The 13,325-nt window shown below is 43.7% G+C and overlaps 1 protein-coding gene across 2 annotated transcripts in view; it reads right to left on the bottom strand.

The window, feature by feature from the left end:
- Positions 1–13,325, bottom strand: part of RGL3 (ral guanine nucleotide dissociation stimulator like 3) — a 78,764-nt gene that overhangs the window by 53,833 nt on the left and 11,606 nt on the right. Inside the window, exons 1-2 of one of the 2 annotated variants that reach the window (XM_088473903.1) lie at positions 3,402–4,561; positions 142–240 (exon numbers count right to left, since the gene is read on the bottom strand). In XM_088473903.1, the coding sequence (XP_088330029.1) occupies positions 142–240; positions 3,402–3,467 (165 nt within the window). In that variant the 5' untranslated portion in view covers positions 3,468–4,561. Of the gene's footprint in view, positions 1–141; positions 241–3,401; positions 4,562–13,325 lie in introns of those variants that run through there. The other variant, XM_088473902.1, reaches the window with a different exon arrangement.

Here is a 13,325-nt window from a genome sequence, read left to right as displayed (position 1 = left end):
AAGGAGCAGCAGGGTATAGACAGGAAGTATATGAAGAATAAGGGGGTACAGGCAGGACACAGATGAGGAACAGCCAGGTATAGGCAGGAAGTATATAAAATAAAAAAAGGGGATATACAGAGCCCCTTCCATTCTCATTACCGGGATGTCTGCAGAGGGGCTTTCCGTTCTCACTCTTTTCAGGGCCACTCCATACACAGCCCCATCTTCCACCTCCTCCCCCCACTCCTGCAAGGGATTCTGGGAAGAGAACAAGATAAATATGAAAGCATAGATTGGGTAGAATATCAAAATTTAGGCTTTATTCCAACCCGAAGGGAGGGAATCTGTCCTGCCATAGGGATCAGATCTCTTCCAGGTGACTAAGTGGTTAATTCTCCACATCTTTCCAAATCTAAAGTCACTTGTCCGGTTTAGCCAGATCCCCTTCCCCCCTCCAGGCAACCCTCAGATCACCTGCATATACTGAATTACAGAGGCTGGCACCATGTCAGACTCCATGTACTCTCTCCTGCCCTGTCCCATTTCCCCTGACGATGTTCTTTCTCCTCCAATCTGCTCCCCTCCCCCATTATCTGTGCCCCCTCTTATTTTTTATTTTCTTCATGTTACCCTGTCACTAATAAATAAATCTGTACCGCTAGTGCTGCCAACGGGTTAAATTCATTTCCCAAGTCCGATACCGCTGATTAGACCTTGGTGCACTACAAGACTCATCATGACTTAAATAAATGAATAAATCTTAACTTAGAAAGCACAAAGGATAATAACAGCCAATAACAATTGTGTTCAGTGCAGAGGATCAGAGGAATAGAGCTGGAAATGTAAAAATTGTGGCGCAAAATTTCACAAACCTTTAAAATCTGGGACTGTCACCGAAAGGTAAGGACGGTTGGTAACTATAGGGGGAGATGTATCAACACTTCAAAAGAGTACAAGTTGCGATGTCGTCCATAGCAACCAGATTTTTAGCTGTCATTGAATAGAGGGTCTCATTCAGACCCGCTCGCAAGTGCCTATGCACCCGCAAGCGGGTCGATGTTGATGCCCTGCGCACGCGCAGCAGCCGCACTGCGTGTGCGCAAGCCCCAGAGCAAGAGAGAAATTCTCTCGCTCCGGGGCTCACTACAAAAGGGGCGGTTGTTGATGGTGATCGACAGCTCGCACTGTTTGTAGGCGGGGTGGGGGGGTGGCTGGCCAAATGGAGGCGTTCCCGACGGAACGCCTGCCGTTTGGGGGCGGCCCCACTGACCACTTTAATAGAGCTGAAAGCTCACTGGGGCTCGTTGCAAGCCCCAATGATCGCGATGGTCTTGCCCATCGCGGCCATCAACCTGGCCGCTCGCTAAAGCTGTGGGTGGTCACCCACAGCCTAGCGAGCGGCCAGGAGGCCGGCTCTGAACATAGAAGCGGCCGTCCTTATTCAGAGGGAGCTCTCGCATTTTGCGAGCGGCTCTGAATGAGGTCCAGAATGTACTAGAGCAATGATAGCTAGGAACTGATTGGTTGCTTTTTACTTGGTTTGATAAATCTTTATATCAAAATGTAAAGACTTGGCCAGCCCACATCATGAATAAACAGTCCTGAAATTTAAAGTGGACCTCAAGGCCAAAACAGTGCATCGACGAGCCCCTACTGGGAATTGTCATGGGGCCCGGCGTTGCCGTCCTTGCCTCCCACCTGTCACATGATCAGAAGAGACCTCCCCTGTTCTCTCCTGAGAGGAGAGCAAGGGGAAATCGGGAGCTTCGTTGGGGTAGGTTAGGGTGGCTCAGCATTGCCGGGCACCCCTCACCTCATGGCCCCAAAACAGCCCTTCCCCCTGCAATTGCCCACTTGCTTCACCTATAGACAGTGGAGGCATCCAATTTGTGTGCTAAACCAATAGCCGACCTATTATTTCACTAGGAACTAGTGATATAATAGAGGCATGAGGCACACTGTGCCTCACACCTCCATTACATCACTAGTCCCTAGTGAAATGATGTGCTACATTATTCTTCAATATTGGTTCAGTCCACAATATGACTGGCTGTACTGTGTGTAAAGGATGGGTGCATTTTTATATATATTATTTTTATAAATAGCCCCTATATGTATATATTATACTTAAAGGAACTATGTGATACAAATAAATACAGTCGTTTTTCAATATAAATTGGTAGGGCAGTAATCACTCCAATGAAAAGTACTCCCTGAAAATGTGTACACACTAGCATTATATTTGTAATAATCAAGACCTGCTTCACACTTCTTGGAAATGGACGCACTAGAGTGTGAGCTCTGCAGCGCAATAAGCATCCATTTAACGATCAACATTTAAAAAAGGGCAGAACAGCCAAATTAAATACTGTACTATACCGCACAATAATATAAACAGGATTAGGTACACGTAAGAAGCCCAAGTAAAATCAACAATGGATGTGATATGATGTAACTTTATCATTAATGCCAGGTTCTGTTTACTTTAGAGAGCAAGCTCTGCAGGACAGAACTAATATCCCCAATGCTATTTTATTTCTGTCCATTTTCCAAAGGCTTCCTCCCCACCATATCCATATATATATATATATATATATATATATATATAAATATATATATATATATATATATATATACTGTATTTGCGCCTGCAGCATATTAGAGTGTCAGCCGAGCAGGGCATGTCATTGCTATTGTTGTTATGTGTTTGTATGCTGCTACCTCCTGCGTTTCATCCTCTCCCTGTATATTGTATGTACCTCTGCAATTTAGAGTACAAGCTCTGCAGGTCAGGGTAACCTTCTGTTTACATTAATTGTACAAGCTACACCTGGAAGGTTTCTATTCTCCGAATGATCTCTCATATTCATCTGTGACAATGTACACCCATGAGTATTAGAGTGCTAGCTCTGCAAGGCAGACTGTGAGCCCGATTCCGAGATGAACACTAATGCCGACCGCAGCTGCAAATTTGCACGCAGCGGCTGTGTGAAAATATGCAAATGTCGCAGACGTCGGGATTTGTATTGAGACGCCACCGGACGGCTTCGCAAATCCAAGTGACTGCATACAAAGACGCGGAATCCGTCGCAGACCAGTCGATTATCAGACTTCTGAGTAACCCTGTGGCCGTGGGAACTGAGACACCGGAGCCATTTTTACTCTGCACGGGATCGCAGTCGCAGGCTAAAAATGGTCGCCACATGTCTGTGTTTGAGATGCCACCCCCTGCCTGTCAATCACTTTGCAAATAAATCCTCATCATGAGCGACAGCGAAAAATGAAAGCGGATGCATGCGCAGAGCACCTCAGACGCATGCGCAGGTTACCGATAATCGCTGAAATGCGTAAACATTGCCATACCGCCCACCTCTTAATCAGGCCCTATATACATAAGAACGAGAGCAAAAAATTAGTACCATAGTGATTTCTTTTCCCATCGCACGAGGGGGCTTGGCTCCAGGGGGCTGCTCCTCATCTGACATTTGTTCTTTTTTTGAGGGGAGGGGGGTTGTCAATGCCCCTGTGAGCTCCACATCACAATGAGAGATACCGGGGACGAGAGCACAGCGTCACCTGCTCCGGTGGAACCATCCTGACACAAATAAGACTACAGAATGGGGGAAGACAGGTGGGGAGGGGGTGTGACAGGTAGAGCTGAGAGACAGAAGAGAGACTGTGGTAGATGACAGTCAGGGAGACCACACAAACAGTATGTGACAGAGGTGGGGAGTAAGAGGGTTTGGGAAGTGGTTGTCAGCAGGGTCCTTGTGCTTGTACAGATATTCCCAAAGGCAGATGTGACGCTGGTTGTTATCCTCAGGTAATCCCAGACGATTATCCTTTGTCAGAATTTCCCGCCGCCTAGATCTCTCCAGAATCCTGGACTATGTGGTGCTGAGGATCATTCTCTCTTCCCACACAGGACGCCGACGGATCCTGGGACCATCCTGGAATTAGCCCATAAATCCGGAGAGAATCTGTTGCAGCTTCCAGATGATCCGTCTGTAAATCCTTGGATAACGCAGAGAGACTCTATATAACCATCCTGGATTACCGCCAGGGTCCTTGTATCCCACCTGACATTTCTCTTGGCTCTTATCTGTCACAAATTGTCTCCTCTTCCTCACCGGGTCACTGTCCCTGACTTTTCCTTCTCTTCTTCCCTCGTACCCATCAAGTTCTCCTAGTTTCCACTTCTCGCCCCCCAACCAATTGTTATATCCAGTGTTATTGCCACCTTCCCCTCTATGACAGGGCAATTCCCCCTCTCCGACTCCTTGCCTGCCCTTGACGTCTCCTATCCTCTGTGGACAGACTGTTGTGGAAAGTTTCTTTCTTTTGAAATCCTCAGACTGATATCATCAAGGGATTAGATCCCAGCCCTCCAGAGGGAGAGAGGGGAGGAGAGTGGGGATGGAGGGGGGGAGAGGTTAGGGAAGTAGGGAGGAGGGAGTGGAGCAGAAGAAGTAGGAAAAGCAGTGGAGACACTGAGTGGGGAGTGAGGGATCTGTACAGGGAATCCTGACACAGGGAAGGCTGAGGGAGTACAGTGAGGAGCTGGATAAAGGAGGGAGATGGAGTTATAGAGGAGCGGAAGAAAGGAGAATTGGGGAAGGAATGAGTGAAAGGAGGAGGGTGCACTGCTGATATGACAAAGTTCACTACAAGGTTACGAAGTTCTTGTGGGAATAGGCAGCTCTGGGAGAGCAAAGTGTGACCAAGGGGGGGTAAAGGAGGTTTATCAGGGACTCGCCGGATTGGATGGAAAAAAAAAAGAAAGGAAAAAATAAAAAGTCGACAAATTGTGAACAGGAAAGATTTCTTTGTGCACTCGCAGCTCCGAGAGTGGATGTGATCTTCTGTTAGTGTTCCCCAGTTACAGTACAAGGTCTATAATGTGTTATTCTCTGCGCAAGGCTCTGCTGCTGTGGTGCCAAGGTCTGGAGGGTCATGCTGGAACTTGCAGTTCTGCAAGTGCGGCAGATGGACTGAAGCTAGTGACAATATTTGCTTTGGATTTCAGGAAACAAACGTCACATTTTATTTAAATTATATGATCAAGCTATTCACAAAAACAACGGTGGGTAAGGTGCATATAAGGTGCTTGTATAATAAATACAAACAGACAGCTTGGGGAGAGACAATGCTCGCTGTTACCAGAACAAGTCTCCCCCACAATTATATCACATCGGGAGATGTTTCTATCTCTCTGTAATTTAAAGGATTATAATGACCAAAGATGTCCAAAAACTGCATTACTGTTTACACAAAATCTTACCTTATTTATTGCCAAAACACAGAGACATTTCATAGCAAATCCTGAGTCATACTCTCAACAAATGCACATAACATATACAGGTCAGGCAGGAATTAGTACACTCTAAACCATCTATAAGATGCTACTGGGGCAATAAGACACTCGGGAGCTGGGTTACTGTAATAAGATGTTACAGGGGTAATAAGACACTCAGGAGCTGGGTTACTGTAATAAGATATTACAGGGGTAATAAGACACTCAGGAGCTGGGTTACTGTAATAAGATGTTACAGGGGTAATAAGACACTCAGGAGCTGGGTTACTATAATAAGATGCTACAGGGGTAATAAGACACTCAGGAACTGGGTTACTGTAATAAGACTTTAAAGGGGTAATAAGACACTCAGGAGCTGGGTTACTGTAATAAAATGTTACTGGGGTAATAAGACACTTGGGAGCTGGGTTACTGTAATAAGATGTTACCGGGGTAATAAGACGCTCAGGATCTGGGTCACTGTAATACGATGTTACAGGGGTAATAAGACGCTCAGGATCTGGGTCACTGTAATACGATGTTACAGGGGTAATAAGACACTCAGGAGCTGGGTCACTGTAATAAGATGTTACAGGGGTAATAAGACACTCAGGTGCTGGGTCACTGTAATAAGATGTTACAGGGGTAATAAGACACTCAGGTGCTGGGTCACTGTAATAAGATGTTACAGGGGTAATAAGACACTCAGGTGCTGGGTCACTGTAATACGATGTTACAGGGGTAATAAGACGCTCAGGATCTGGGTCACTGTAATACGATGTTACAGGGGTAATAAGACACTCAGGAGCTGGGTTAATGTAATAAGATGTTACAGGGGTAATAAGACACTCAGGAGCTGGGTTACTGTAATAAGATGTTACAGGGGTAATAAGACACTCAGGAGCTGGGTCACTGTAATAAGATGTTACAGGGGTAATAAGACGCTCAGGATCTGGGTCACTGTAATACGATGTTAGAGGGGTAATAAGACACTCAGGAGCTGGGTTACTGTAATAAGATGTTACAGGGGTAATTAGACACTCAGGAGCTGGGTTACTGTAATAAGATGTTACAGGGGTAATAAGACACTCAGGAGCTGGGTTACTGTAATATGATGTTACAGGGGTAATAAGACACTCAGGAGCTGGGTTACTGTAATAAGATGTTACAAGGGTAATTAGACACTCAGGAGCTGGGTTACTGTAATAAGATGTTACAGGGGTAATAAGACACTCAGGAGCTGGGTTATTGTAATAAGATGTTAGAGGGGCAATATGACACTCAGGAGCTGGTGTACTGTAATAAGATGTTACAGGGGTAATTAGACACTCAGGAGCTGGGGTACTGTAATAAGATGTTACAGGGGTAATAAGACGCTCAGGAGCTGGGTTACTGTAATAAGATGTTACAGGGGTAATAAGACATTCAGGATCTGGGTTACTGTAATAAGATGTTACAGGGGTAATAAGACTCTCAGGAGCTGGGTTACTGTAATAAAATGTTACAGGGGTAATAAGGCACTCAGGAGCTGGGTTACTGTAATATGATGTTACAGTGGTAATAAGACACTCAGGAGCTGGGTTACTATAATAATACTTTAAAGGGGAAATAAAACACTCAGGAGCTGGGTCACTGTAATAAGATGTTACAGGGTAATAGGATAGTCAGGAGCTGGGTTACTGTAATAAGATGTTACAGGGGTAATAAGACACTCAGGAGCTGGGTTACTGTAATATGATGTTACAGGGGTAATAAGACACTCAGGAGCTGGGTTACTGTAATAAGATGTTACAGGGGTAATAAGACACTCAGGAGCTGGGTCACTGTAATAAGATGTTACAGGGCTAATAAGACGCTCAGGATCTGGGTCACTGTAATACGATGTTACAGGGGTAATAAGACACTCAGGAGCTGGGTTACTGTAATATGATGTTACAGGGGTAATAAGACACTCAGGAGCTGGGTTACTGTAATAAGATGTTACAGGGGTAATTAGACACTCAGGAGCTGGGTTACTGTAATAAGATGTTAGAGGTGTAATAAGACACTCAGGAGCTGGGTTATTGTAATAAGATGTTACAGGGGTAATTAGACACTCAGGAGCTGGGGTACTGTAATAAGATGTTACAGGGGTAATAAGACGCTCAGGAGCTGGGTTACTGTAATAAGATGTTACAGGGGTAATAAGACACTCAGGATCTGGGTTACTGTAATAAGATGTTACAGGGGTAATAAGACTCTCAGGAGCTGGGTTACTGTAATAAGATGTTACAGGGGTAATAAGGCACTCAGGAGCTGGGTTACTGTAATATGATGTTACAGGGGTAATAAGACACTCAGGAGCTGGGTTACTGTAATAAGACTTTAAAGGGGAAATAAAACACTCAGGAGCTGGGTTACTGTAATAAAATGTTACTGGGGTAATAAGACACTTGGGAGCTGGGTTACTGTAATAAGATGTTACAGGGGTAATAAGACACTCAGGAGCTGGGTTACTGTAATAAGACTTTAAAGGGGAAATAAAACACTCAGGAGCTGGGTTACTGTAATAAAATGTTACTGGGGTAATAAGACACTTGGGAGCTGGGTTACTGTAATAAGATGTTACAGGGGTAATAAGTCACTTAGGACCTGGGTTACTGTAATAAGATGTTACAGGGGTAATAAGACAGTCAGGATCTGGGTAACTGTAATAAGATGTTACAGGGGTAATAAGGCACTCAGGAGCTGGGTTACTGTAATAAGAGGTTACAGGGGTAATTAGACACTCAGGATCTGGGTTACTGTAATAAGATGTTACAGGGGTAATAAGACGCTCAGGAGCTGGGTTACTGTAATAAGATGTCACAGGGGTAATAAGGCACTCAGGGGCTGGGTTACTGTAATATGATGTTACAGGGGTAATAAGACACTCAGGAACTGGGTTACTGTAATAAGACTTTAAAGGGGTAATAAGACACTCAGGAGCTGGGTTACTGTAATAAAATGTTACTGGGGTAATAAGACACTTGGGAGCTGGGTTACTGTAATAAGATGTTACAGGGGTAATAAGACGCTCAGGATCTGGGTCACTGTAATACGATGTTACAGGGGTAATAAGACACTCAGGAGCTGGGTTACTGTAATATGATGTTACAGGGGTAATAAGACACTCAGGAGCTGGGTTACTGTAATAAGATGTTACAGGGGTAATAAGACGCTCAGGATCTGGGTCACTGTAATACGATGTTACAGGGGTAATAAGACACTCAGGAGCTGGGTCACTGTAATATGATGTTACAGGGGTAATAAGACACTCAGGAGCTGGGTTACTGTAATAAGATGTTACAGGGGTAATTAGACACTCAGGAGCTGGGTTACTGTAATAAGATGTTACAGGGGTAATAAGACACTCAGGAGCTGGGTTATTGTAATAAGATGTTAGAGGGGCAATATGACACTCAGGAGCTGGTGTACTGTAATAAGATGTTACAGGGGTAATTAGACACTCAGGAGCTGGGGTACTGTAATAAGATGTTACAGGGGTAATAAGACACTAAGGAGCTGGGTTACTGTAATAAGACTTTAAAGGGGAAATAAAACACTCAGGAGCTGGGTTACTGTAATAAAATGTTACTGGGGTAATAAGACACTTGGGAGCTGGGTTACTGTAATAAGATGTTACAGGGGTAATAAGTCACTTAGGACCTGGGTTACTGTAATACGATGTTACAGGGGTAATAAGACAGTCAGGATCTGGGTAACTGTAATAAGAGCTTACAGGGGTAATAAGACACTCAGGATCTGGGTTACTGTAATAAGATGTTACAGGGGTAATAAGACGCTCAGGAGCTGGGTTACTGTAATAAGATGTCACAGGGGTAATAAGGCACTCAGGGGCTGGGTTACTGTAATATGATGTTACAGGGGTAATAAGACACTCAGGAGCTGGGTTACTGTAATAAGACTTTAAAGGGGTAATAAGACACTCAGGAGCTGGGTTACTGTAATAAAATGTTACTGGGGTAATAAGACACTTGGGAGCTGGGTTACTGTAATAAGATGTTACAGGGGTAATAAGTCACTTAGGACCTGGGTTACTGTAATAAGATGTTACAGGGGTAATAAGACAGTCAGGATCTGGGTTACTGTAATAAGATGTTACAGGGGTAATAAGACACTCAGGAGCTGGGTTACTGTAATAAGATGTTACAGGGGTAATAAGACACTCAGGAGCTGGGTTACTGTAATAAGATGTTAAAGGTGTAATAAGACACTCAGGAGCTGGGTTACTGTAATAAGATGTTACAGGGGTAATAAGACACTCAGGAGCTGGGTTACTGTAATAAGATGTTAAAGGTGTAATAAGACACTCAGGAGTTGGGTTACGGTAGTATGTTACATGGGTAATAAGACACTCAGGAGCTGGGTCACTGTAATAAGATATTACAGGGGTAATAAGACACTCAGGTGCTGGGTCACTGTAATACGATGTTACAGGGGCAATAAGACAGTCAGGATCTGGGTAACTGTAATAAGATGTTACAGGGGTAATAAGGCACTCAGGAGCTGGGTTACTGTAATAAGAGGTTACAGGGGTAATAAGACACTCAGGATCTGGGTTACTGTAATAAGATGTTACAGGGGTAATAAGACGTTCAGGAGCTGGGTTACTGTAATAAGATGTCACAGGGGTAATAAGGCACTCAGGGGCTGGGTTACTGTAATATGATGTTACAGGGGTAATAAGACACTCAGGAGCTGGGTTACTGTAATAAGACTTTAAAGGGGTAATAAGACACTCAGGAGCTGGGTTACTGTAATAAAATGTTACTGGGGTAATAAGACACTTGGGAGCTGGGTTAATGTAATAAGATGTTACAGGGGTAATAAGTCACTTAGGACCTGGGTTACTGTAATAAGATGTTACAGGGGTAATAAGACAGTCAGGATCTGGGTTACTGTAATAAGATGTTACAGGGGTAATAAGACACTCAGGAGCTGGGTTACTGTAATAAGATGTTAAAGGTGTAATAAGACACTCAGGAGCTGGGTTACTGTAATAAGATGTTACAGGGGTAATAAGACACTCAGGAGCTGGGTTACTGTAATAAGATGTTAAAGGTGTAATAAGACACTCAGGAGTTGGGTTACGGTAGTATGTTACATGGGTAATAAGACACTCAGGAGCTGGGTCACTGTAATAAGATATTACAGGGGTAATAAGACACTCAGGATCTGGGTTACTGTAATAAGATGTTACAGGGGTAATAAGACTCTCAGGAGCTGGGGTACTGTAATAAGATGTTACAGGGGTAATAAGACGCTCAGGAGCTGGGTTACTGTAATAAGATGTTACAGGGGTAATAAGACACTCAGGATCTGGGTTACTGCAATAAGATGTTACAGGGGTAATAAGACTCTCAGGAGCTGGGTTACTGTAATAAGATGTTACAGGGGTAATAAGGCACTCAGGAGCTGGGTTACTGTAATATGATGTTACAGGGGTAATAAGACACTCAGGAGCTGGGTTACTGTAATAAGACTTTAAAGGGGAAATAAAACACTCAGGAGCTGGGTTACTGTAATAAAATGTTACTGGGGTAATAAGACACTTGGGAGCTGGGTTACTGTAATAAGATGTTACAGGGGTAATAAGTCACTTAGGACCTGGGTTACTGTAATAAGATGTTACAGGGGTAATAAGACAGTCAGGATCTGGGTAACTGTAATAAGATGTTACAGGGGTAATAAGGCACAGGAGCTGGGTTACTGTAATAAGAGGTTACAGGGGTAATAAGATACTCAGGATCTGGGTTACTGTAATAAGATGTTACAGGGGTAATAAGACGCTCAGGAGCTAGGTTACTGTAATAAGATGTCACAGGGGTAATAAGGCACTCAGGGGCTGGGTTACTGTAATATGATGTTACAGGGGTAATAAGACACTCAGGAACTGGGTTACTGTAATAAGACTTTAAAGGGGTAATAAGACACTCAGGAGCTGGGTTACTGTAATAAAATGTTACTAGGGTAATAAGACACTTGGGAGCTGGGTTACTGTAATAAGATGTTACAGGGGTAATAAGACGCTCAGGATCTGGGTCACTGTAATACGATGTTACAGGGGTAATAAGACACTCAGGAGCTGGGTTACTGTAATATGATGTTACAGGGGTAATAAGACACTCAGGAGCTGGGTTACTGTAATAAGATGTTACAGGGATAATAAGACGCTCAGGATCTGGGTCACTGTAATACGATGTTACAGGGGTAATAAGACACTCAGGAGCTGGGTTACTGTAATATGATGTTACAGGGGTAATAAGACACTCAGGAGCTGGGTTACTGTAATAAGATGTTACAGGGGTAATTAGACACTCAGGAGCTGGGTTACTGTAATAAGATGTTACAGGGGTAATAAGACACTCAGGAGCTGGGTTATTGTAATAAGATGTTAGAGGGGCAATATGACACTCAGGAGCTGGTGTACTGTAATAAGATGTTACAGGGGTAATTAGACACTCAGGAGCTGGGGTACTGTAATAAGATGTCACAGGGGTAATAAGACGCTCAGGAGCTGGGTTACTGTAATAAGATGTTGCAGGGGTAATAAGACACTCAGGATCTGGGTTACTGTAATAAGATGTTACAGGGGTAATAAGACACTCAGGAGCTGGGTTACTGTAATAAGACTTTAAAGGGGAAATAAAACACTCAGGAGCTGGGTTACTGTAATAAAATGTTACTGGGGTAATAAGACACTTGGGAGCTGGGTTACTGTAATAAGATGTTACAGGGGTAATAAGTCACTTAGGACCTGGGTTACTGTAATAAGATGTTACAGGGGTAATAAGACAGTCAGGATCTGGGTAACTGTAATAAGATGTTACAGGGGTAATAAGGCACTCAGGAGCTGGGTTACTGTAATAAGAGGTTACAGGGGTAATAAGACACTCAGGATCTGGGTTACTGTAATAAGATGTTACAGGGGTAATAAGACGCTCAGGAGCTGGGTTACTGTAATAAGATGTCACAGGGGTAATAAGGCACTCAGGGGCTGGGTTACTGTAATATGATGTTACAGGGGTAATAAGACACTCAGGAGCTGGGTTACTGTAATAAGACTTTAAAGGGGTAATAAGACACTCAGGAGCTGGGTTACTGTAATAAAATGTTACTGGGGTAATAAGACACTTGGGAGCTGGGTTACTGTAATAAGATGTTACAGGGGTAATAAGACAGTCAGGATCTGGGTTACTGTAATAAGATGTTACAGGGGTAATAAGACACTCAGGAGCTGGGTTACTGTAATAACATGTTACAGGGGTAATAAGACACTCAGGAGCTGGGTTACTGTAATAAGATGTTAAAGGTGTAATAAGACACTCAGGAGCTGGGTTACTGTAATAAGATGTTACAGGGGTAATAAGACACTCAGGAGCTGGGTTACTGTAATAAGATGTTAAAGGTGTAATAAGACACTCAGGAGTTGGGTTACTGTAGTATGTTACATGGGTAATAAGACACTCAGGAGCTGGGTCACTGTAATAAGATATTACAGGGGTAATAATACCCTCAGGAGATGGGTTATCAGAAGGTAGTTTTTTGTAATACAGGAATACTAAAGATGTGGAACATGTGTGTGGCAGGAATATACAATACGGCACATCTGGGAGAAGTGATGAGTGAAATGTTATAACCACCGTTGACAACAGTCATACAGTGGGAGTTGTGTATTATTATACATTGACTATTTCTGCATACAGCTCTCACAGTGAATTGGCTGATACCCAGGCATTATACTACTAGTTATGGTAGGGTATTTTTTCAGCCAGAACAGAGCATGCGCCGGTACTGTGACAGGACTGGGTACTGCTTTCCATCTCAGAAAATGCGCCCACATTCCTATGCCCGAGTTTCCCTAATCCCGGTGCCACCTGAGGAACGGGTGCTGGTATTCCCCGGCTGGTCTGTACTCTCTTTGTGGAATAATATTGCGCTTGTATGGCAATAATCCAGCTGGGTCTCCTGCCCTGATTGAGAACTCTATAAACAATTATCCTCTCAA

This window comes from Taudactylus pleione, unplaced genomic scaffold (genome assembly GCF_031769625.1).
Source record: "Taudactylus pleione unplaced genomic scaffold, aTauple2 ptg000145l, whole genome shotgun sequence".
In the NCBI taxonomy this organism is placed as follows: Eukaryota; Metazoa; Chordata; class Amphibia; order Anura; family Myobatrachidae; genus Taudactylus; species Taudactylus pleione.
Note: the sequence above shows the minus strand (reverse complement) of the source record. Positions and strands in the feature narration are given on the sequence as shown.